The sequence below is a fragment of the Pipistrellus kuhlii genome, unplaced genomic scaffold (genome assembly GCF_014108245.1).
Source record: "Pipistrellus kuhlii isolate mPipKuh1 unplaced genomic scaffold, mPipKuh1.p scaffold_m20_p_2, whole genome shotgun sequence".
NCBI lineage: Eukaryota > Metazoa > Chordata > Mammalia > Chiroptera > Vespertilionidae > Pipistrellus > Pipistrellus kuhlii.
In genome coordinates, this window is record NW_023425515.1 from 163,152,267 (window position 1) to 163,178,968 (window position 26,702).

At 40.4% G+C, this 26,702-nt stretch overlaps 1 protein-coding gene and 1 pseudogene across 1 annotated transcript in view; both read left to right on the top strand.

Moving 5' to 3' along the window:
• The window catches only part of RNF11 (ring finger protein 11), a 45,567-nt gene that overhangs the window by 15,653 nt on the left and 3,212 nt on the right, over positions 1 to 26,702 (top strand). Inside the window, exon 2 of the mRNA XM_036447291.2 lies at positions 25,202 to 25,371. Within this exon, the coding sequence (XP_036303184.1) occupies positions 25,202 to 25,371 (170 nt within the window). The remainder of the gene's footprint in view (positions 1 to 25,201; positions 25,372 to 26,702) is intronic.
• Positions 5,814 to 6,906, top strand: LOC118724228 (annotated as a pseudogene).

The following is a 26,702-nucleotide window of genomic DNA, read 5'->3' on the forward strand; positions in this document are numbered from 1 at the left end:
ATTTTCTTTATTCATCTGTCTATCTCTTTAATTTTTGAATCAGTAGTCTGCACTGTGACCTCACTTCTCTGGTCAAGTAGAGTTGTTGATTTTCCAGTTTGTACATCATCTTAGAATTTGTTATGGTGGAGTGGTGGCTAATGTAAACTCCTTATGGACTAGAAACTAGAAGTTCTTAATTTTCATAATAATCTGTGAATATGATTATTGTTATTCCCATCTTATAGATGAAGAAACAAGCTTTGCAGTAGAACTGGGCATCCTATGAGTATTGAGTTTTATACAGAAGAGGTAATTGTAATTGCACAGTGTAGCAGAGGAATTGTAGAAGAATAAAAGTAGATATGATACACTAGATTTGGCTCAAAGGCCGTCATGGGAACCTGGGAGTCCATTTCCAGTAGTGAAATCTATCAGAAAATGGGATATTGGAATAAAGTAGTATATTGAGGTAATGAGACTTCTTTATAATGAAATGGTTGGTTAAAAACATTTCATAAATTATATAATGGTAGGTTTCATATTGCATAGCAATGTTCTGCTAAATTGACAAAAATACCTCTGTACATAACATCTATTTTGTCTTTTGAAGATAAGCAGAGCTGCCACTCAGCAAAATGCTAAAGTTAGCAAAGTGTGTTTTTGGTGTTTCCATGTTTAACCTTTTCTCTCCCCCCCCCCCCCTCCCTTAAGTGATCAGGGCTTCCTGTGTGACCATTCTCTCCCAAATCAAAATAAAAGATGGTACATTTATTATTAATAGATATTAAAGCACTAATTCCTGTCTATTAATTAAAATTAATTGGCCCAGCACGCATGGCTCAGTGGTTGAGTGTTAACCTATTAACCAGGAAGTCACGATTCAATTCCCAGTCGGGGCACATGCCCATGTTGCAGGCCTGATCCCGATCTCTCATCGTTGATGTTTCTATCTCTCACCCTCTCTCTTCATTTCTGAAGTCAAAAACATATTTTAAAAAAGATTAATTATAGTACAGTAGGTTCTTGAATTGTTTACTTCAATGTGGTTTCATTATAACATTAAGGGGAGGAGGAGAGAGGATTGCTGGCTGGGGCCACTGTCTGTGTGGAGTTGGCACATTCTCTCTTCTGGGTGGTTTTCTCCGAGTACTCTGGTTTTCTCCCACATCCAAAGATGTGCATTTTGGGTGAATCAGTATGTCTCAGGTGTCCTAGTATGCATGACTGGGGTTCCTGCCTTGTGCCCTGAGTTGCTGGGATGGGCTTTGTTCACCCTGGAACCTGAACTGGAATAAGTGTATTGGAAAAGAATTATTGTACTTGTTTCTATATTAATTTTTCTTAAATGTATGGAAATTTCATATTTTTCCAATGTTTAATATTAGAAGTGCTTTGGGTTTTTATTTAGAAGTTTTTGTGATGAAAAATATGAGGAACTTAATTCTTGTTTATATCAATTAACCTATGGTAAAATTGGTTTCTTTATACTAATGTTATTTTATTTAAAGATGCAGCTTCCTAGAACCTGTTAGCAACATTAAGTGGGCACTTACTGTATGGTGTGCATATGTTTTATTTAGCATTATCTCCATTGGTAATTTGTATCCTAGTTTCTTGCTTCTTACTGTAATAGTTTTTAAAAAATGTAGAAAGTAACAGTTGTAGATTTGGAGCTAAGAGAGCTCCAAGGCAATAGGGTAATGGAGGAGCAAAGATATAAAAAAAAAATAAGACTCTTAAAAAAAGTAAAAAAGGCCCTAGCTGGTTTTGCTCAGTAGATAGAGCATTGGCTGGAGGACTGAAGGGTCAAGGGTTCAGTTTCAGTCAAGGGCATGGACCTGGGTTGCAGGCTCAATATCCCCGGCGGCAGTGCAGGACGCAACCACTGGATGTTCTCTAAAAATCAGTGGAGCTTGAGAGAACCAAGATGGCATAGATAAGTGCCTCTACTCCCTGCCTCCCACAACCACATCAGAATTACAACTAAAATACAGAACAACCATCATTCAGGACCACCTGAAATCTGGCTGGCTGGAAGTCCTACAACTAGAGAAGTAAAGAAAGCATAAGGATACTGTTAGGAGGGGCGGAGGCTTGGAACTGTCTGGTCCGACACCTATGTGTGGTGCTTTTCCGATTGAGAGGGATATTTCAGCTACGGAAACCTGTGAGGAGCAAGGGGTCTCAGCCCCATACCAGACCCCCACACCAGGGTTCCAGAGCTGGGAAGAGAAGTGCCTATAACTTCAGGCTATAAAAACCTGTGGGGATTGTGGCTGAGTGACATGGAGGCTAATGGAGATTCAGGCAGTCCCTCTTAAAGGGCCGGCACACCAACTTACACAGACTTGCTTTCTCTGAGTTCCAGCACTGGGGCAACGGCTTAGGGAGATTCAGGGACATATGGGGAGGAACTGGATTGTCTGGCATAGGAGGAAGAACTTGGGGAAGCTTTCTCCCAGACAGGGGTGCTTGCAGGGGTCATTGTTCCTATGCTGGGACCTCCCCCATCATAGAGCTGATTGGCAGCCATATCAGAGTTTCCATCGGCAGGGCCCACACTCTTTGCTCCACGCTGGTGATCCCTGAGATTCTGCCCCATCCAATTGGCAGCCCCATCCAAGCTGTTTGCAGGGGCTTTTCCATATGAATGGCCTGTTCTGGCTCAGGCTTCAGGTTTTCCTAAAATCTCTCAAGCATGCAGCAGCTGGCATCAACATGCCCCAAACCTATCAATAAAAGGCCCAAGACAGCTTGGGCACTTTTGGACCCAACACAAGTGGCGGTCATCTGCAGGTCACTCTGTGGCTCCTGCCAGGTGGCCCCAGGCGGTAGCTGACTTTACACCTCATGGAGGCCCCAGAGCTAGTGCACCTGGTGGACAGTTTCAGACCATATAAGTTTACAACTTTACACGTCTACCAGCAACACATTCAAGAGGCAGACTCAGTAAGCACCAAAGCTCCACTGAAGCAAGTCCTGTTCCAGAGAGGTATCTCTTGTACAGCAGTTCTTCCACTGTAATCACAACTGGTACAGCCAATTGGCCTGGAGGAAAATTCCTCCCAGTGACACCAACAGCAATCAAGGCTCAACTACAAACAGGGCACACAGCCCAAACAGGGGCACACCTAGAGTGTCCAGCTCAGGTGACAGGGGAGGCTGAGCCACTGGGCCCTACTGGACACCTATTACACAAGGCCATTCTACCAATTCCAGGATACATAGCATCTCTACCTAATACATAGAAAAAAACAAGGGAAGCAGCCAAAATGTGGCGACAGAAAAAACAGGTCACAAAAGAAAAAACAGAAAAAAATCTCCAGAAAAAGAACTAAATGAAATGGAAGCAATCAAACTACTAGATACATAGTTCAAGGATCTTAATGAGAGTGTCAAGGGACTTAGTGAGATTTTCAAGGATCTTAGAGAGAACTTCAAAGACATGAAAAAGGACTATTCAGAATTAAGTATACAATAACTGAAAGAATAATTTACAGGGATTCAACAGTAGAGTAGAGGACTTCGAGAATCAAATCAATGATTTGGGATATAAGGAAGCAAAAAACACCCAATCAGAAGAGCAAAAATAAAAAAATAATAAAAAAATATGAAGCTAGTATAAGGAGCCTCTTGGACAACTTCAAGTGTACCAGCGTTCACATTATGAGGGTGTCAAAAGGAGAAGAGAGAGCAAGATATTGAAAATCTGTTTGAAAGAAAACTTCCCCTACCTGATGAATGAAATAGACTTACAAATCTAGGAAGTTCAGAGAGTCCCAAACAAGAGGAACCCAAAAAGGCCCATACCAAGACACTTCATAATTAAAATGCCAAAGGTTAAAGACAGAGAATCTTAAAAGCAGCAAGAGAAAAACAGTAAGAAGAAGAAAGACAAAAAGCATGAATAATAAAATGGCAATAAATATGTAAATAGTTGAATCTAAAACTTAAATGAACAAAAAAATCTAATGAACAAATTAAACTGATGAATAAAATAGAACCAGAGGCATGGGACTATGTGTGATGAATCTCAGAGGGAAAGGGGCTGAGGGACACAGGAAAAGATTAACCAAAGAACTTAACATGCATAAGTGCATTACCTATGGACACAGACAATAGTGTGGTGAATGCTTGGGGCGGAGTGGGAACCAATTGAGGAGGGCAATGGAGGGGAAAAAAGGGGACATCTGTAATACTCTCAACAATAAAGATTTTAAATCAGGAGAGAAAATATCCTTGGGTGAAGATTAACAAAAGTAAAAAAGGAAGGTGGAGTATTAAAATCACACAGAGAATCTAATGGATCTAGTTATACAAAGTACAACTGCAATTAGATTTAAGTGAAATTTTCCAGTTTAAAAAGGATTTATTCGGATTTTTAAAAAATATTCAAAAATACTATAAAATTTTACATCATCGTTGTCAATATTTTTTGTTCCAATATACAATACTATTTTGGTAATCAGTAAGACTGATTTTCAAGTGGATCCTTTTTCAAACTTCACAACTTTTATTTTCCATTCTCACTTCTTCTGTCGGGTCTAGTAATAATTAATGTCGTTTTTCAACATTCGTTTAAAATCTTGCTTGGCGTTGACTTGTATTGACATAACCTTCAAACACGTGGTATCTACAGAACATGTGAAGTGCAATTAACAAGTTTTGCTTGAAAAAGTTTGTGTTTGGTTTGGTTTTTGTTGCAAAACTAGGGCTAAGAAGATGGCGGATGAAGAGCATATTCGGCACTGCATGCTTTACGAGTTCCAATTAGGAAGAAAAGCAAGTGAGGCTGCAAAAAACATCTGTAGTGCTCTTGGTCAAGATGCAGTTAGCGCCAGAAAATGCCAGCGTTGGTTTGAGAAATTTCGCGAGGGAAATTTTTCGTTAGATGACAAGAGTGGTTGAGGCCGTGTGTCCAATTTTGATCAAGAAGCTCTTCAAGCTCTTTTGTGCAAAATCCTCAAATTACCCAACAAGAGCTTGCGACAACTTTAAATTGTTCACAAAAAACAATTTCCAATCAATTGCGTGCACTTGGCAAAGCCCAAAAGTTTGGAAAATGGGTTCCTCATGAGTTGACCGACAACAACCGTAATCAAAGAGTCACAATTTGCAGTTCGCTCCTCCCTCGTCAAAACCGTTTGCCGTTTTTAGAGCAAATTGTTACCGGAGATGAAGAATGGGTGCTGTATGTTAATTTGAAAAGGCGGCCTCAATGGTTGGACAAAAATGAGGCTCCGCAGCCCATGCCAAAACCTGACTTGCATGCGAAAAAAGTGATGTTGTGTGTTTGGTGGAATTTTAAAGGAATTCTTCATTATGAACTTTTACCATCTAACCAAACCATTACAAGTGCAGTGTATAGTGCCCAATTGGAAAGGTTAGCCCAAGCTTTAAGAGAAAAAGAACCCGCGCTGATTAATCGGAAGGGCGTAATTCGTCACCACAATAACGCACGACCGCATACTGCAAGAATCACTGCTGAAAAACTGCGCCAGTTGGAATGGGAAGTTCTCCCTCAACCTGCATATTCTCCTGATATTGCCCCTTCCGATTACCATTTGTTTCGTTCTTTGCAAAACTTTCTTCTTGGAAAAAAATTTAATAATGAAGAATGCCTCAAAAATGCATTGACCGAATTTTTTGCATCAAAATCACAAGAATTTTACAACAGAGGGATTAAAATGCTTCCTGAGCGTTGGGCACAAGTAGTAGAAAACAACGGCAACTATATTGTTGATTAAATTTTGTTGTATTGTTTAAATAAATTCGATTTTAAAAAATGGTATTAGAAAACGACATCAATTATTACTAGACCTAATATAAATCACTGAAATGCTGACTTCTGAATAAATTTTCATCTCATTTTATTGCTTCATAATTGCTAGGTTAGTTATACTCTGGAAGTGGCATCTCCAGAGTCTTGAATTATGTAGGACTATTTGTATTACTGGGTGAAGTAAATTCTGCTTTTAATTCTTTTACTTGGTTTTAATCATTGTATTCTCATTGTCTTTTTCCCACTCTCAGATGGTTCTTTGTCTACTATCAATGTGCCTGCCCTTATAGTACCTTTCTTAAAATTCTGCATATTGGAAAAATCAGATAACCAAGTTTGCCAAATTTCCTAGGAGCTGCCAATAGAAAGATCCCAAAGGCAATGCCTATGAGTAAAGAAGCTTTTTGTTTGTGAATAAACTATTTGGGGATTTCATACAAGGACACCTTGTTTTGAAGTTTAAAAGATGTGTTTTTAAAGTTTCCTTGGCACAATTTTAAGTAAATAAAGTCTATTTTAGTAGGTTATCCACATGCATATGAGAGTAGAAAAGATAAAGGAAAGAAACCTTCTTTAATATTGAGATAAGCTTATAAGTGTTTCGTTTTTCACATACACCTCCTCTTCCCCACTGTTTCATTATCTGTAATTTCCTCTCATCCCTAGATTTTGTTTCGCAAGATGCTTTTTATTTATTTTATAAAACATGTTTTAATTAGTTAAGGTTCCTTAACTAAGATCTAAGTTCTGCCTTTCTGCCTCTGAGGCCACCATGGCTCCTGTGAAAAAGTTGGTGGCGAAGAGAGAGAGAGAAAAAAAAAGCAGGTTCTGAAGTTTACCCTTGACTACACACATATCATGGACACTGCCAACTTTGAGCAGTTTCTTCAGGAGAGAATTAAAGTGAATGGAAAAGCTGGAAATCTTAACAGAGGGGGTGAAACCATTGAAAGAAGCAAGAGTAAGGTCATTGTAACATCTGAGTGGCCTTTTTCCAAAAGGTATTTGAAATACCTCACCAAAAAATATTTGAGAAGAATAATCTACGTGACTGGTTGCGCATAGTTGCTAACAGCAAAGAGAGTTACGAATTGCATTACTTCTAGATATAGCAGGATGAAGAAGAGGAAGATGAGGATTAAAGCTCATTTACCTGGCAAATTTTGTAAGAATTCTTGAATAAAACTTGGGAACCAAGAAAGAAAAAAAAAGAGAGAGAGAGAGAGACCTAAGTTTTTAAGCTCAATGCAATCTTTAGATTGGTGGATACATAACCCTTAGGTTCTTAGATCCCTATAGGACCAGGGATAGAACTACATTTCAGTATAACTGATTTCCTTGATAATCTTATGCTTATGTATTCATTAAAAAACCATAAGAAGGGTCCATAAATTTCATCAAATTGCTAGATGTTTCTGTGCCACAAAGAAGGTTAACAATTCCTAAGAGGAAGTCTCTGAATTGCAGGTCCTGAGTTCATATCATTGCTGCCAGAAACCACAAAGCCTTTGGGGTTTGAGCCACAGAGTTCTGATAAAGGTGTTCGGTATAAGAATTCAGTTGAATTTTGCTGTTGTAACACGTAGGTAAATTGTCAGACTTCATTTAAGATTAGATAGCATGAAATAGGACCATTTAAAATGGCTAAAATTCTGAAATCCATATAGAAAATTAACTTGAAATATAATTTCTTTGTCATAGATGAAAAAATTTTGTATCAGAATCTAAAAAAATTGTTAAGGGGGAAAGGGAGACATGTAATACTTTAAACAATAAAAGAGAACTTCTATAATACTTAATAAATTTCAAAAATGAAAAAAAATTGCTAAGACTTTGGGCTTGCAAACATTTTTTTTTAAAACTCACAATAAAAATTCACACCATGCTTCAGTTTATAAAACTGGAAATAAGTTTCATAAATCAGTATTGACCTTTATTATATATTCTGTATATTCTATTTTATATTTTTAAAAGCTCCTAACTATGAGCCTTTAAAACTGATTTCATAATCCACAGGTAGATCTTGACTTGCAGTTTAGAAAACATTTCATGATGCAGAGCCAAAAAGATAAGATTGTGAAATAATTAAAAATATTTTGTATGTCTCAAATTTTAAACAAAGTCTCTTAGGAATCCAAACTTGCCTCTCTATAAAAGCATATCCAAGAGAAATGAAAACATGTTTACATAGACACTTTTACACAGATGCTCACAGTAGTATATTTATAATAGCCATGACAATTCAAATGTCCAACTGATGAAAGGTTAGGCTAGAGAATCTGTAGGGGTAGGGGGTGGAATGGAGAATGACTGCTAATGGGTATATGGGGTTTCTTTTGGGTATGATGAAAATGTTCTAAAATTGTGATAATGGTTACATAACTTTTAACATACTAAAAGTCATTCAATTGTATACTTTAAATTGGTTAATTATATTGTGTAAATTGTATCTCAATAAAGGTATTATTAAACTATTATAAAGGTAAACTATAATAAAGGTAAATTAAACTATTGTAGAAGCCTAGTGCAAGAAATTCCTGCAGGGGTGGGGGGAGCCGGGGGCTGTCCCTCAGCCCAACCTGCACTCTCCCCAATCTGGGACCCCTTGAGGGATGTCCGACTGCCTGTTTAGGCCCGATCCACAATCGGACATCCCTTTCACAATCTAGGACTGTTGGCTCCCATCTACTTGCCTGTCAGCCTGATCACCCCCTAACCACTCCCCTGCCAGCCTGATCGATGCCTAACTGCTCCCCAGCCAGTCCGATCATCCCCAACTGCCCTCCCCTGACACTCCGGTCACCCCCAAATGCACTCCCTTGCATATTTCCTCTTTATTAAATAGGTTTTTTTTCCTTTAGCATATTGGACAATCCTAACTGGTTTGGCTCAGTGGATGGAGCATTGGCCTGCAGACTCAAGGGTCCCAGGTTTGATTCTGGTCAAGGCATGTACCTTGGTTGAGGGCACATATCCAGTGAAGAGTGTGCAAGAGGCAGCTGATCAACGTTTCTCTCTCACAGATGTTTCTAGCTCTCCCTTTCCTCTCTTTAAAAAATCAATAATATATATATATATATTTTTAAAAAGAAACATTTAAGATTCCTTTATATCTGCCTGGCTGGTGTGACTCAATGGTTGAGACAGACCCCAGGCTGCCACTGCTGGAAGGGGATCACGCCCTGGCCCAGCTGAGACCCCAGCCTAGGCAGCCATCTCTACCTGGCTGGGGATTGTGAGGGGGATGCGAGGCCCTAGCCCAGGTTGCTGCCTCAGCTGGGGGATCGCACGACTTTGGTACAAGGCCCTGCTGGTCTAAGACCCCAGCCCAAGCTGTTGCCGCGGCCAGGATGATCGCGCAGTGCTAGTGCACAGCCCTGATAGTCTGAGACCCCAGCCCAGGCTGCTGCTGCTGGCCTGAAGATCGTGCAGTGGGGGTGCTGAGTGGCCCTGCTGGCCTGAGACTCCAGCCCAAGCTGTCGTCGTGGCTGGGAGATTGTGTGGTGCTGGTGAGCGGCCCCAGTCCAGGCTGCTGACTCTGGCCTGAAGATCACGTGGCGGGGTTGCCAGCCTGAGGCCCCAGCCCAGGCTGCTGCTGTGGCCAGGGGATCTTGTGGCTTAGCTACAAGGCCCTGCTGGCCTGAGACCCCAGCACAGGCTTCCACTGCTGGCCAGGGATTGTGCAGGGCATTGGCACCTCCCATCTGGACACCACAAGCTGCTGCCACTGGGCAGGGATCGCTGAGTGGGTGGCGGGTGCCTCCCAGCTAGACACCCTGATCAGCTGCCGCTGGACGGACTTGGGGACTCTGACGGGGCGAAGAGGACTGGGCGCTGCCATCTTGTGGCTATGGGCGCCGCTATTTTTATCGCAGAGTGATGGTTAATTTGCATATTACTCTTTTTTTTAAAATATATTTTATTGATTTTTAACAGAGAAAAAGGGAGAGAGATAGAGAGCCAGAAATGTAGATGAGAGAGAAACATCGACCAGTTGCCTCCTGCACACCCCCCACCAGGGATGTGCCCGCAACCAAGGTACATGCCCTTGACTGGAATCGAGCCTGGGAATTTTCAGTCCGCAGACCGACGCTCTACCACTGAGCCAAACCGGCTTCGGCTCTTTTTTTTTTTTTTTTTTTTGATAGGACTAGAGGCATGATGCACTAAGATTGTGCAAGAATGGGTCTTTCTCCTGGCTGCTGGCACCGCTTTCACTCCAGCCAGAGCCACCTTTCTGCCTTCCAAAGCTGCCCAGAGGCCCAGAGCAGCTGGGGCGGTTCGGGGCACCTGCGTCATCGCCATGGTGACAACGCAAGCGTCCCACCCCCAGCCGCTTGGTGCCTGTGTATACAAATTAGCCTGCCATCTTTGTTGGGTTAATTTGCATACTCCTGATTGGCTGGTGGGTATCACAAAGGTATGGTCAATTTGCATCTTTCTCTTTTGTTAGTGTATATGTAGGCATTTTGCCTTTATAGTGATACCATATTTCCTCAATGATGAGATGTGTTTTTTAAAACTGGTCAATGCTTTTTGCAATCAGAATGTAAATTTTAATTTATATGTACATTTACTGGGCTGAAATGGTTTTCCATTGAGCTTCAGAAATTGTTAGAATCAAGAAATATACTTCCTAAAGAGTTACTTTGCAAAATTCAATCTAAGTTCAACAGTCTTTGGAAGAAATTAATATTTATTGGTGATGTTAGCCCTGGCCCTTCAAAAAAATAACTTAAGGGGGGGGAGGTTATCTGTTAGAGAACTTAATGCAGTAAATGTAATACCAGACTTCCTGAGCTTCAAAGCCAACCCTTGGCTGCTACAGACATATTCTTTTTGGAATTAATACACTTTTTTTAAGCTTACATCTTTTAACTGCTTAAAGGTACATATATCCTGACTCTGATGATAGGTTTTGCAAAGATTCTTGGGCTTATTGCTTTTAGTTTTTAAGAAAGAATATTATTTTTGTATCATCTGTTTAAGGATGAAAGATAAAGTATGAAATGCATATTCTTATTCTTTGAACTGGTAAAATTCAAAGATAGGATGCTTAACTGAGAAAAATTCCAGTGTTCTTTGGCTATAACAAAGAATAACTCATACATTTAGTCCCAGTAATATTTCTTGGTCTACAACTACCCTGGAGCTCTGCCCCACTGGTAAGCAATTCTTTTTCAGTAAGTGGGTGCTATTTCCCATCTGGAAGCTAGTTTGCTTGGTGAGAAGGAAAAGGCAGTCTAACTTAGGGAATAAAATGGTGGTGGTGCTGAGGAGATTCTTGTCTTAAACAAAATTAACTCTGAGGTGCTTATTTTAATGATTAGAACCAGAAAGCTTTCAAGGAACCAATACCCATCTCTCTTACCAAAGGGTTTCAGGCTTTTTCATTGGGGGGCTCTCCTAATTTCTGCTTCACTCAGCATTTCTAATCTATCTTTTATACTGTCGGTTTCCTCATAACCTCAGTTTACACATGCCTCTTATTTGCTGCTCAATGACCTTTCAGGTCAGTTGTGATTCAGTTTTCCAGTTCTAATTCTAAAAGAAGAATCTAAATAGTTCAATCTCTCTTCACCGGTCAGGAGGGGCAGGTTGTCAAACGTTGGCTACCTTGTGGGTCAGCTAGAATGTACTGCTATGCCTGTCCCAGAAGTGGCCAGGTCATGGGCAGTTTAGGAATAGTAGGACCGGTGGGTGAGGTAGTATCTTCTTTTTGCTTAGTATTTCTCTATCCCCTGCTATAAGGGATTTAAGCTTCATAAAGACCTTATCTGTCTTGGTCAGTATCTCCTTTGCTTAAAACAGTATCTGAAATGTGATTGGGTGTTCAAGAAATACTATAGTTTGTGCCTGGGCTCAAAATGTGACCTTGATTTCAGTTGTTTTGACACTTAGATAGATGAATAAGCTTATCTAATGACTTGCTAATGCCGAGTGCCTGTGGTGATAATGACTACCGACCCTTCTCTAATTAGGATATAGTTTATAACCTTGTATGATAAGTGGTCAGTGAATACTTATGTAACGAATGAAAGAAGCCAACTTTTTCATTTCTTTAAAAAATAAGCAAACAAATGCTGAACTACTTCCCTGGAAGCAGTGTGTTTTTTTCCATGCAGATCACTCTGGTTTGTATATTTTGTCATTAAATATATCATCATATCATTTGTCAGTATCATGGATGGGATGCTAACACCCCCTCTAAATGTATGATTGTATAATTTTTAATATTTCTTTTTATTGATTTCAGAGAGGAAGGGAGGAGAGAGAGATAGAAATATCAATGATGAGAATCATTAACCGGCTGCCTCCTACATGCCCCATACTGGGGATAGAGCCCACAACCCAAGCATATGCCATTGGCCAGAATCGAACCTGGGACCCCTCATTCCGCAGACTGACACTATCCACTGAGCCAAGCTGGCTAGGGCTGTGTATAATTTATGTAAGAATTATCCTTTATAGTTCAGGAACTGCATTAATGCTAATCCTTGGATTTTTTTGGTTGGAAGGTTGCTTGGTTTGGGGGTTTCTTGGTCAAGAATTATTGAACAGCAGTTTAAATGTGCATTGAGACCATCTATTCCAAATTCTCCATTTTATGGCCTTGAGTTTCAGTCTGGCAAAATTCAGAGAAAACATTCCCAGTGGGAGACTGCAGCTGGAGAGGGGGTGGTGCCAGCAGCCACTTGTAAGGCTGCAAGGAAAAAATCAGAAGAGCTTACTCTTAGTTCTTACTGGAGGAAAGGATACAGCTTTTTGTGACAAGCTGCATTCTTTAGCAGTGACTTTATTTTTCCTTTACCACAAACCAGACTTGTACTATTTCCAGCCTCAGCACATTATTTAGGCACTTCCCCACTGCATTGTTTTAGTTTCTGAAATTATATCATATTCCCTAAATTCAGTCCAACTTGTAATGCAGTACCCTTCAGATAGACACGTTTACACTTTGATCTATTTCTTTCTTGGCTTGTAAATTCCCTTGGATTGGGGCCCATTATATTTTTCACAACATCCATCCTTTTATAGGTGCTTCATTATATATTAACAAGCAACTGGAATGCTTCAGAGATTTTTCTCATGAGGGCAGACCTTGCTTTTTTGTGTGTGTGACTCACCCTGTCTTTTTCCTTTACTCTGCCTCAGCATATTTTGGAATGCTTTGTTTCTTTTTGTTCTGCGACTTCCACACTGCTGCATTTCTTTCCCTAACACACATTTTAATTTTAAATTATTCATTTTCTTTAAGTTAAATGCTTTTCCTTGTATTATCTTGTTTGGTTTTGTTTTTTGCATGGATAAAGAAAGCATTAAGGAGGAGAAAGTGTTTCAATTTAGACATTTAAATAGTTGATAGGAATAAAGGGAAGGGGAGAAGAATGATGAATTAGGAAGGATGTCTACCTTGGATGACTAGTGATGTCATTGGAGGAAGGTCCAGATATTGAGCTCCTCTCTTGGTAGGTTCTTGACTTACATACCCTATATAATAAAGAGGTAATATGCAAATTGACCCACACACCCTCACAAAATGGCCGCCAAGACCAGCATGGGGGATGACCAAAAAAATGAACAAGCAGGCTGTGTGGGTCGACCAGGCCAGGAGGGGGGTGGGGGGGACGACATTCCTTATGACATTACATTGTGTCATCAGGAACTCCTTATAACACTGTGTGTCATAAGGAGTTCCTGATGACACATAACGTAGTGCTGCAGTGTTAAGGTGGCAAGATGAGGAAGGACAGACAGGATGGTTTCAGTCCTACATCATTTCTGGAATTGCAGTCAATTTATGGGGCCGGTATGTTTTTATAAGGTTTACAGGCATGTATTGTTACCAGCAAAGGAAAGCAGTTAGCAACTCAGATAGGATATCAACCTTTTTAGGAGTGGCCACTGCTCAGTCTCCTCACCCTCATGCTGATCCTATACAATGGAAAGATGATAGACCTGTATGGGTGGATCAGTGGCCATTAACCAAGGAGAAATTAAGTCATATTCAGGAATATGAGCAAATAGAGGCTGGTCACATAGAACCTTCCGATAGTCCCTGGAATACGCCTATATTTACAATTCCTAAAAAGACGACCGGAAAATGGCGATTGTTACACGATCTTAGAGCAGTTAATGCTACTATGCATACCATGGGAGCTTTACAACCAGCACCTTCAAAAATCCCTTTAAATTGGTTCTCATAGTAGTAGATTTAAAGATTGTTTTTTCATCATTCCCTGGGCACCTCAAGATAAAAAAAGATTTGCATTTTCAGTACCATCTATTAATAATATAGAGCCTATGAAAAGATATCAATGGAAGGTTTTACCTCAAGGAATGGCCAATAGCCCTACTCTGTGTCAAAAATATGTGACTCAAGCTGTTCAGTCTTTAAGAGACAAATATTCCCAATGTTACATTATTCATTACATGGATGACTTGCTCTTAGCAAGCCTACGGGAAGAACAGACGTTGGCCATGTTTTCCCAATTAGAAGAGGAGCTCCCTAAATGGGGCTTAAGAATTGTTCCAGAAAAGGTGCAGAAAGAAACACCTTTCCAATATTTGGGAACCGTAATTGAAAACCAATGCATTAAGCCTCAGAAGGTGGAGCTAAGAAAAGATTGTCTTAAAACTTTATTTATTTATTTATTTATTTTTAAAATATATTTTATTGGAGAAACCAAGATGGCGGCATAGGGTAGACACCCGAATGCAGCCTACCACAACAAATTTGAATTTAGAACTGAAAAACGGGAAGCATTGCCCTGAAGCGCCAGACGGCTGGCTGAGAGGAGGCTCTGCCATCTGGGAAGGAGAGAGAAGGTACGCTGAACCTCAGGAACTGTGAAGGTACGGAGAACTGTGTGCGCGAAAAGGCACTGGCTTAATCCCGGTGCGGAGAGGAAGGGCTGGACTGAGATTGCTGCTGGCTTACTCCTGGCGCGGAGAGGGCGAACAGCTAACGCGGCTGGCTTTCTTGTCCAAGAGGAAAACAGAATCACCCTATTGCTCTGATAAACGGCCCCAGACAGGGAGAGGCCAGACTGTCAGGCAGTGGGCAGAGATCTCTTGGAGGTGTGTGAAGCCAGAGGCCATTACTGCGGGACTTGGGGAGGAGCCGAAGGGAAAAGAAAGTTTGTCTGCACCAACCCGAGACTCCGCCCTACCTGTGGCTGAGCACAGAAGCTCTCCCAGAGGCTGGCTTTCTCTAAGGAGGGACTTGCAGGAATCCAAAGCTTGTCTGCGCCTTTACCAAAGAGGTGCGCGCGCCTGCAACCAATCTTCCAAAACTCTCCACGAACAGGACTTTTCTAAGGCGAGACTGACAGGGAACCAAAGATTGTCTGCGCCACCCCGAGACCCCGCCCTATTCAAGCAGAGTACGGAAACCCTCCTAGCTGAGACACTGCTGATCCTCACAGCCAATTGGCTTGGAGATCAACGCTTCCCAGTGATACCAACAATAAGCAAGGCTTAACAACAAGACTGCACACACAGCCCACAAAGGGCTACACCAAGACTGTCCACTGCAGGTAACTGGGAAGGCTGTGCTACTGGGCTCTACCAGAACACCTAGCACACAAAGCTATTCCATCAAATCAGGGAAACAACTAAAATGCAGACAAGAGGAAGGACACGAAGGAGATGGAGGAAAAGAAAAGATTGGACATTGAGTTCAAAACTACAGTTATAAGGTTATTCAACAATATCCTAAAAAAGGCCGATAAAATAAATGAGACCTATGAGGATATGAAAAGGGAGCAACTAGAAATAATAAGGGATCAACTAGAAATCAAGAAAACATTGTCTGAAATAAAAAATATTATACAAAGTCCTAAAAACAGACTAGAAGATCGCAAGAATCAAGACAAAGATTTAGAACACGAAGAGCCAGAGGACACTCCTCTGCAGAAGGGAGAAGATAAGAGAATCCAGAAAGTTGAAGATAGTGTAAGAAACCTCTGGGACAATTTCAAGCGAACCAACATCAAAATTATGGGGATTCCAGAAGAGAGAGAGCAAGATACCGAAAGAGTACTAGAAGAAATAGTGACAGAAAACTTCCCCCACTTGGGGAAAGAAATAGACTTACAAGTCCAGGAAGCCCGCAGAACCCCAAACAAAAGGAATCCAAGGAGGACCACACCAAGACACATCATAATTAAAATTCCAAGAGCAAAAGACAAAGAGAATATTAAAAGCAGCAAGAGAAAAGCAGGTAGTGACCTATAAAGGAGCACCCATAAGATTGTCAGCTGATTTCTCAACAGAAACCCTGCAGGCCAGACGGGAATGGCAAGAAATATTCAAGATGATGAATAACAAGAACCTACAGCCAAAAATAATCTACCCAGCAAAGCTATCACTCAGAATCAAAGGACAGATTTAGAGCTTCACAAATAAAAAAAAGCTAAAAGAGTTCATCACCACCAAACCAGAATTATATGAATTGCTGAAGGAGGTTATTTAGGAAGAGGAAGAAGATAAAGATAAAAATTATGAACAACAAATACGTAACTATCAACAAGTGAATCTAAAAACCAAGGGAATTTAAAAATCTGATGAACAATATTAACTGGTGAATATAATAGAATCAGAGGTATGGAAGGGGAGTGGACTGACGATTCTCAGGGAAAAGGGGAGTGGGGGTGCCGTGAGAGACTGAACAAAAACTGTGCACCTATGGATGAGGACAATGGGGGATGGGGAAAGGACAGAGGGTGGGGTGGGAACCTGGTGAAGGGGAGCAATTGAGGGGGGGAAGAGGATTACATTTGTAATAATCTGAACAATAAAGATTTATTTAAAAAAAATATATATATATTTTATTGATTTTTTACAGAGAGGAAGGGAGAGAGACAGAGAGCTAGAAACATTGATGAGAGAGAAACATCGGCCAGCTGCCTCTTGCACACCCCCTACCGGGGATGTGCCCACAACCAATGTACATGCCTTTGACTGGAATCGAACCTGGTACCTCTCAATCCGCAGACCGATGCTCTACCACTGAGCCAAACCGGCTTTGGCAGATTGTCTTAAAACTTTAAATGACTTTCAGAAATTAGGGTACATTAACTAGTTGAGGCCTTATCTGAAAATCTCTACAGGAGAAATGACAAATTTATTTAGTTAACTTAAAGGTGACTCTACTCTTTCCTCTCCCCGAACTTTAACAGATGAATCTAGGAATGAGTTGCTAAGAATTGAGCAGGCATTTATTTTACTCAGCCCAAGTAGCATGGGTACAACCCGAATTACCTTTTTTAGGACAAATTAATCCCATTGCAAATAGCCCCACGTTGGGTGACAGATGTAGGAATCTCTTTCACAGCCCGCGCGGAAAGAGTTCCAGTTCAGGGCTCGGGTTCTGGAGAAGGGCTGCATGCAAATGAAGAGACTTGAGACTTGAAGAAATTCAACTTGGCAATATGTGGGGCCAGGCGGTAGTCCAACTCTAGTGGGGAAACTACTCTTGTTCTGGCCCTGCCATCCCCTTTAATTAAGGCTTTGGGGAAAACATCTTAGGCAACATAAATAGAAATTTACATGTAGCCCTTAGGCAGGAAATAACCAAAACTTACATGGGACAAACAAGGTGGAGGCTGCTTCAGGTAACAATATCTCAACTAAAGGGTGAGTGGTTAGAGCAATTAAGGTTGTTGATCAGCCTGCCTGGCTTCCTGTCAGCATCTCTTTTTAGTGAAACTGATTTGTTTTCCAGCACTCTTAACACATGCCAAAATTCCAGACTTCCATAAGGAAAGCAGGTATTCAGCATAAATCATATTATTTATGCAAAGAGTTTAGGCACAGTATGCTATCAGTTAGGGAATGGTGAGAACTGTCCCAGAATCTAACTCTTTAAAAATTGTGGTTTTTATTTTCCTGTTTAATCTGCCATCCAGTGGCTTCTAGCTTATATTAGAAAGTCCATTTGCCACCTAGAAAATAGCATTGGATCTTTAGTTTCTAAACAATAACTAATACATCAGGCCTTTTTGTATTGTTTTTATTGATTTTGAGTGGGGGAAAGGAGAGGGATAGAGAGAAACATCCAGTGACAGAGAAATAGCAGTCAACTGTCTCCTTCAGTCCCCCTGCTGGGAATCAAGCCCATAACCTGGGCATGTGTCCTGACCTGGAATCAAACTGTGACATCCTGGTTCATAGGTCAAGGATCAACCTCAAGCCACACCGGCCAGGCTTTCAGGTCATTTTTAACAAATATGCTGGCAATTAAAATTAGGTGTATGTGGTAAGAAGGGTGAGGCCACATCCATCTTTATTTTTAAATATATTTTTATTGGTTTCAGAAAGGAAGGGAGAGGGAGAGAAAAATAGAAACATCAATGATGAGAGAGAATCATTGATTGGCTGCCTCCTGCACGCTCTACTGGGGATTGAGCCCACAACCTGGGCATGTGCCCTGACCGGGAATTGAACCCTAACCTCCTGGTTTATTGGTCCACACTCAATCCCTGAGCCACACTGGCTGGACCATATCCATCATTAAAATATCAGGAGTTCTTAGTCATTTTCTATCCTCTATGGCTTTCTGAAAAGTTACATGTAAACAGAAATTAGAATATTGGATCATTTAAAATATCTAGGTGGTATTTAGAGGGTTTAAGAATAACAACAAATATCAAGTAAGAAAATGCATCCACAATGTGAATAATTAAAAGATAGGATTTTAATTTTAATATCTAGTAGTATGTTTCTTCATAAAGTAGATTTTCATTTTCTATTGTGCTTTCTGTATTCTCTGTTCTCAAAAGTGAACCATAAAACTGAAAAAAATCTAGCCTCTTAAAAAGCACATGCTTAGAAATATTACTTATAGTTTAGTTCTTTTTGTTTGTAGTAGGCGTGTTCAAGGATTTTGAAGTCCTTTATTACCCGTAGTCTTATACCAGTTGTTCTAGTGTGACTTCATATGTGTCATATCTTGGTGTGGATGTCAGCTCATCAAGACTGGCCAGTTGGACTGGGACTGTGAGAGTCAGGAAGGTAGTTTAAACTGGGAATTGTAATCCAAGGGTTGAAAAACTCAGAGCTGGCAGAAGTCACAACAGAGGTCAAAATGTTTCTTGTATTAGGGACAAGCCAAAAAGCCAGAAACAAAGTCAGGAACTGTAGCAGTTAGCAAACCAGTCATTGATGATGAGGAGAAAACTAAGGGATGGAATAACTTACAAAAGTTGACATTTACAAAGCCTTTGATGTTATATACAAGTATATCATCACTCTCTAAAGTGCTGCTATTAGCTCTTATATTCAAAGATATGTAAAGACTTGGTTTAAGTCACCACAGTAAATAGCCAAGATTCCAGTTTTTTAATATTTCAGGCTGAAAAATCCCATATTCTTAGATAAAAGTGTTTTTTAAATTGTGTTCCATTGATTCATATGATTCTGCTAAGGTATCCCAAGTAAGGTGTGGGGTGGGAATGGGAGGCTCATCCCTTTTAGGTGACATTTCATCCCAGCCCCATTCTACCAAAGTTAAATATTTTGATTCTAAATAAGATTCCTTTGAACAACAGTTATATTGTTTAAAAACTCAGTGAATTAGTAGTCTATGTTACCTTTTTAAACCAGGTAGTTTATGAAAGTGACACTGGACACTTGAAATTCCCAAAGTGAGTGCAAGGAGAAACTGTCCTATAGAGTTTTAAAACAACTTTCTTAACTTAGGTAGCAGCAGAATTTGACCTTCTCCCAACTTTACAGTAAGAACTATATGAAGTAGCCCACAGGAGTTCCAATTGAAGGACAGACAGAGAAGGTATGATTCGACTTAGAGTTTATTTTTCTACCAGTAATAGAATCTCTTTTCACAGGGGCAGTTTATAGATGGATTTGATGTTCTTGGAAATTCTTATTTCTAGACATTATTGAAATTATAAAACCTTTATTGCAGATGAAAAACCTTTATAGAATCCTTTATTAGAAACTAGAGGCCCAGTGCACAAAATCGTGCATGGGTAGGGTTCAGCCAGCCTGGCCCCAATCAGAGTGGATCAAGGCCGGAACTGTCAGGAGTAGGAGACAATGGGAGGTTGGCTGGCCAGCCCGGCCTCAATCGGACCCAATTGGTGAGGGGGGAAGGGGGCAATTGAGGGCTTAAGTGGCCATGGGGAGGGGCTGTGGGCAGTGGGCTGGCCAGCTCCACCCCCAAATTTGGGGGGGGGGGCGATTGGTTGTCAGTGGCTGTTGGCTGGCCAGCCCCACACAGGGGGGGGGGGGGGCATTGGGGGTGGAGCTGGCTGTGGGGAGGGGCTGTGGCAGTTGGCTGGTGGCCCAGCCCCTGATCAGAGTGGGAGGCTAATCTAGGTTGGGGCTGGGCGGGAAGAGGGGCTGCAGGAGGTTGCCGGCCAGCCTTGCTCCTTATTGGGGTGGGGGGTGCGATCAGGAATGGGGGGGGGGTCAGAGGGGAGGGACTGCAGGAAGTTGGCTGCCCAGCCCCGCCCCCTATTGGGGTGGGGAGGTGCGACCAGGGGTGGGCCTATCATAGTGGGATGGACTGATCAGGGGTAGGGCTGGCGGGGGTGAAGGGCAGTGCTCCAGCTGGGACTTGGCTGGCCCCCGCTCTTGATTGGGGTGGGAGAGTCCAGTCAGGGGTAGGCCAGCTGGGGGGCGGTGCCACAAGGTTGGCCGGCCGGCCCCATCCCCTGATATGGTGGATTTGTTAGCCACAGTGGGCATCATAGTGACCTGTCATTACGATTACAGTCCCTGGTTTTTTATATACATAGACTAGAGGCCCATTGCACAATATTCATGCAAGAATAGGCCTTCCTTCTCCTGGCTTCACTCCTGGCCATCCGGGAGCCAGCAAGTCCTCGCTCCCAGCTGGAGCACTGTTCCTATAGCTCCCTCCATCCTCCTCCCTCCCCTTCATAGCAGGCCTTCGGCCCTCGCTGATCACTCTGTGCCTGTATATGCAAATTAACTTGCCATCTTTGTTGGGTTAATTTTCATACTCCTGATTGGCTATAGGCATAGCAGAGGTATGGTCAATTTACATGTTTGTCTATTATTAGGTAAGATGCCTTATTTTGATGGCTTTCTTGAAATGTTATTTCAGTGTACTGTTCTTCAAAGTGATGTAAATGGACAAAATCCAGATCATTTAACTTATTGGTCTTCTTGCTATCCAGCAGCCAAGCATAGTATAATGGAAATTACTAGCTTAAAGGGAGTCCAGAATTCTAATTCCAACATTGTCAGTAATTATGTGGCTGTAGGTAAGCAAACTTAGGCATATAAAATGGAATCTTAGATGAATTCTAAGATTCCTTTAAAAAAAAATTATTGATTTCAGTGAGGAAGGGAGAGAGGAAGAGATAGAAATATCAATGATGAGAGAGAATCATTGATTGGCTGCTTTCTGTACATCCCCTACTGGGGAACAATCTAGGCATGTGCCCTTGACTAGAATTGAACCTGGGACTCAAGTCCACAAGCTGACACTCTTATCCACTGAGCCAAACCAGCTAGGGCCTAAGATTCCTTTTGAGAAGTTTTTGCTTACTTTGACAATCCCCTTCATTTTTTAAATTAAATTTTGAATTTCTGCTTTATTGAGATATGATTAATATATTAAATTGTAAATCCCATTCATTTCTTAAACATTAGAATACTGTTCTATCTACACTAATAAAAGAGAAACATGCAAATTGACCTTACCTCCACTACACCCAAAAGCCTCACCCACCAGCCAATCATCTACACTAATAAAAAAGAAACATGCAAATTGACCATACCTCTGACCATACCACACCCATCAGCCAATCAGGAGTGAGTATGCAAATTAACCCAACCAAGATGCCTGCAGCCATGGAGCAAGCAGGAGGCTTGGGTTTCCCTGACAATGGAGGAAGCCAAGCTTCCTGCTCGCTATGGCCAGCCCTGGCCTCCACTCAAGGCTACAAACTTTCAATTATAGAAGATAAATAAATCCCAGACACCAGGGCCTCTGCTTGGGAATGGGCAGTGGGACATCCCTCTAGGGGTCCCAGATTGGAGAGGGTGCGGGCTGGGCTGAGAGACACCTCCCCAATGCCCCCACTGTACATAAATTTCGTGCACTGGACCTCTAGTATTAAATATTAAAACTGCAATAATAATAGTTAATGTTATTTATAGAGCCTTTATATATTGTATTTATCTCATGCTGTACCAGATATACTTGCAATTCCCATCATATATATATATTTTTTTAATTAATTTTTTTTTTTTCAGAGAGAGAAAAAGAGGGCGAGATAGAAACATCGATGTTGAGAGAGAATCATTGATCAGCTGTCTCCTGCACTTCTACTTGGGATCCAGCCCACAACCCCCAGGCATGTGTCCTGACTGAGAATTGAACTGTGATCTGGTTCATAGGTTTAAGCCCACATTGGCTGGGCCCCATTTATTCTTACAGTGGTCTTAGTACTTTACATATGAAGAAACGGAGGCTCATAGAGGTTAAATAATTTGGTCTGAAAGTTAAAAGTGGCAGAGCAAGGTCAGTCTTTTTGTCTCTGAACCATGAAACTTTTCTGCATTGAAAGCTTGCCTGCTAGGTATAAAACCTTGAAGGGTTGACTATCTAAACCCGAGATGAAATTTAATAACTAAAACTAAAGTCATATAACTGTTATGTACTGTAAACCTGGTTAACAAAGTTACTTTTCTAGTGCATAAAACAGGAATATAAATGTTCTTGGAGTTTGAACTACAAACTGAAAATTTTGTGTATACACAAAGCTTATTTAAAAGGAAATGTTCATTTATTTTAAAAAAAATTGTTTATAAAGCAAAATATTGCCTGTAGTCATAGTGTTATAGAAATACATGGCTGAAAGAAAGCTTTCAAGCTCTACCAGAGAAATTTAGAAATATAGTTTGGTACTTTATTCCTCTGTGAAAGCTAGAACAGGATTGGTGGAAGGAAGTGGAAGAGGGGATGGGAGATAAATGGTAATGGATAGAGACTGCCTGGGGATGGTGAGCACACAGTACAGATGATGTGTTGTAAAATCATGCACCTGAAAACTATAGACTTTTGTTAATCAGATTCACCCCAATAAATTCAATAAAAGGGGTGTGGGAGACCAATTGGCATTCTCCTCCCTTGATGACTGCATATGTAACTGAAGTTTTCTGTATTCTGTATAATCTTCCTAATTATAGGCAGACAATACCTATGTAATTAAGCTGAGACTAGAAGCAGAATTTGTTAATATTGGATGTCAGGGAAGAGGATTTGGGAATGTTTCATTCATGTCAACAACCTACTTCATAGGGTAGAATTTAGACCAATGGACCTGTAGGGAAAGATTTTTAAAAATACTAAGAGCAGCCAAAACTGGTTTGGCTCAGTGGATAGAGCATTGGCCTGCGGATTGAAAGGTCTGAGGTTCCATTCCAGTCAAGGGCATGTTCCTTGGTTGCCGGCACGTCCCCGGTGTGGGGTGTGAAGGAGGCAGCTGATAGATGATTCTCTCGCATCAATGTTTCTAACTCTGTATCCCTCTCTCTTCCTCTATAAAAAATCAATAAAATATATTTTTTAAAAAACACTAAAAGCAAAGATAGTAAGATGGAAAAGCATGCTAGTTTGGCTGCAATAAATAGTTATAGCTTGTTGAAAGCAACATTAGTGATTACGTATTAGTAGTAATTTCCATTTATTGAGTTCTTGCACTTTACAGCTTCCTCATGTAAGCCTTATTAACACCACTGTCAGTAAGGTAGGACCTAATCCAGATAAGTTAAGCAGCTTAAACATGGTAGCTCTGTGTTAAGTGGCAGAGGAATATCTTAAGCCCAAGGTTTCAGGATTCAAGAGCCATACTTAATCATATAATACCTTCTTTGCATGTAATATGCATGAACTAAATATTTAGATGAAAAAAATAATTTTGATAAGCATTCACATGCTTATTATTTTCTAAATGATTAGATAGAAATATGAAAGTAGTTAAAGTAACTGTTAGTTAATTTATATGGATATTTATAGTACATTAAACTTTGAATTGCTGGCATTCTGCTTATGTTAGAGAATATACTCTTAATTATTTGTTAAAGCATTTGCTGGGTTTGAGCTCCTTAATTATACATTTGTTCTGCATCTCAGAGAGAAAAGGAATATTTCAAGTCTTATGTTAAAACTAGAGGCCAGATGCATGAAATTCGTGCCAGAGTAGGCCTTCGTAGCCCCAGCTTCGTCCAGAAGGACGTCCAGATAGTCGTTGTGCTGTTTGTCCATTTGGTCAATTTGCATATTGCCCTTTTATTATTATAGATGTCTTTAACAGGAAACTCAATAACTATTTTCTAATGTAGGTAGTTATGATTTGACATTATATTTCCTGTGTAAGTTTCATACATGGATTCAAAGTGTTATGTCTCCATCATTTTATTCAGTAGAGATGTTCTCTGGGAAGCATATTAGGTGACTCAAATAGTTCTAGCCACAATGAAATTATTAGGTCTTACAATTATTAGTTTCTAACTCATACTTCATTGAGGTGCCTTCTCAAATGTCTCATCAGAGAGGTTTTTCCTGAGCATACTATCTAAAGTATCATCCTCCATCACTCTAGGAACTTTTATTTTGTTTATTCTCAACTCCCCATCACCTGACACATAAGAGTACTCAGTGAATACCTGTTGAAACAATGTATGAAGAATATGAATAAAATTACTTTATAAATGTAAGTAGAAAAAAGCAATATGGTAATGTCTAAATTGGTATATTTTATATGGTAATATATACAAGTAAATGAATAAGTAGATATTTAGGTATTTAATATATATCTCTAAAAGCTTTTTATTTCATTTGGGTGGAAAGGTGTCCTCATTTTGACACTTGCCCAGTTATCATATCCAAATATCCCTAAGCCTAAAAGGAATTTTATAAAAGTTAATTGCAAAAATATCCAGTCTTTTCAAGTAAATAATAAATTAATTTTAAGGTTGCTGTCTGTGTGGAAAGAAAAAATACATTTGCAAATAAGAGTCTATTATGGCCAGTTCAAATATAAATAATGGTATATTGAGGCCACAAAACTCCATTGTGACCTACAGAATATTGCATACATTTCATTAGATTGATTAATTATATTGATTACCTATTTGTGTATGAGGAGTGAGTATATCTGGGTTTTATGATCTTCATGCAGAATACTTCATATAACATGTTTTTTTCTTTTCAGGGAAGCTTGTATTTACTGTACATCCTTTAAAATAGGTCAGATATGCTAAAATTAAAGCTGGCTAAAACAGAATCTTATACTACTGTACACTAGCTCAGTCTACCTCTCCCCAAACTCCTCTTTCCCTTTCCAACCAAAAAAAAGAAGAAACAAAAGGAAAATATAAACCAGAAAACAGATTTTTAAAAACTAATCCTTTTCTCCATTTCTTAAAATTCAGGAACAAATTCCAGTTCCGGTCTATCATCCAACACCTAGCCAGACCCGCCTAGCAACTCAGCTGACTGAAGAGGAACAAATTAGGATAGCTCAAAGAATAGGCCTTATACAACATCTGCCTAAAGGAGTTTATGACCCTGGAAGAGATGGATCAGAAAAAAAGATCCGGGAGTAAGTTTCAATAAATTTATACATATTTTAAAGGTCTATTTTAAGAGATTTTCTTTTGAAAAATATTCTCCTGCAATTTGGAAGTCAGTTAATATAAACAGTTAATGCAAGATAATGTTTAGATAAAGTTACTTAAGAAGAATTTGAATTCTGACCATTTTATATGTTGCTTGTGTCCATTTGGATGAAAGTTAATGTCAGTTAAAAAATAATTCATCTGTGTAAGTATAAACTAGTACCAACATTACCTTGTCAGTTGGGAAAGCAAATTGGCTATGTGTCAAGGACCTTCAGGTCTATACCCTTTGAGACAGTTAATTCTAGAGATCTATCCCAAAATGTTATTTCACTCTCCTATAGCTTTATGCATAAAGATATTCACCATAGTTTTATTCAGTGAAAAATAATATTAGAAGTATAGTTAAGTAAATTGTGTTATAGGAATACTTTGATTTGAATACTTTGTAAATTATGTATTAAAGAGGGAATATGCTAATTGACCATCATGCCCTCACAAAGCTGGTGGCACCCACAGCCAATAAGGAGGGAATATGCTAATTGACTGTCACGCCTTCAAAGATGGCGGCACCCAATACCCTCAGCACTGCCTGGGCAGCAGGCGAGTCCGGCCATTCTGCACCCCTGCCTCCAGAATTGCCCAGTCCCCTCAGCCTCCCAGCTGCCCAGGACCAGCCCAAGGCACAGGCAAGCCTCAGACATCGGCTGCCCAGCTACCTAGGGCCAGCCCTAGTCACAGGCAAGCTTCGGATGGCAGCTACCCATCCACTGAGGCTCAAGTAAACAGGGCCGGCTGAGGTTTGCACTGCTGGCAGTGGCAGTGGCAGCAGCAGCAGAGGTGTGATGGGGGCATCGCCTTCTCCTGATCACAGGGTTACCTCCCGCCCTTGAGGGCTCCCAGACTGTGAGAGGGGGCAGGCCTGGCTGAGGGACCCCTCCCCCCCCTCCAGTGCATGAATTTTCATGCACCGGGCCTCTAGTATATAAATAAAAGCTATCAGACTGAAAGTAAAATTGTTTCTAAAGGTTTTTAGTGATATGAGGAAAATCTTGATCCATTTCTTAATTTGTGGAGTAATATTATTAAGCCAGGTGAGTTGAATATTGTATAAAATATTACTTCTGGGAAGTTTTTGACCTCAGAGTTATTATCTGAGAGTTTCTAATGAAGACAGCCATACTCCTTTTAGGTTGAGAGTGGTCTTGCCAAATATATGCATAATCTAATTTACTTTGTTGATGTTTGACTCTTTGAGCCATAGCACCAGTTAATGCTAGCACTTAGGATAATATCCTATCTAGAACACTTTTTT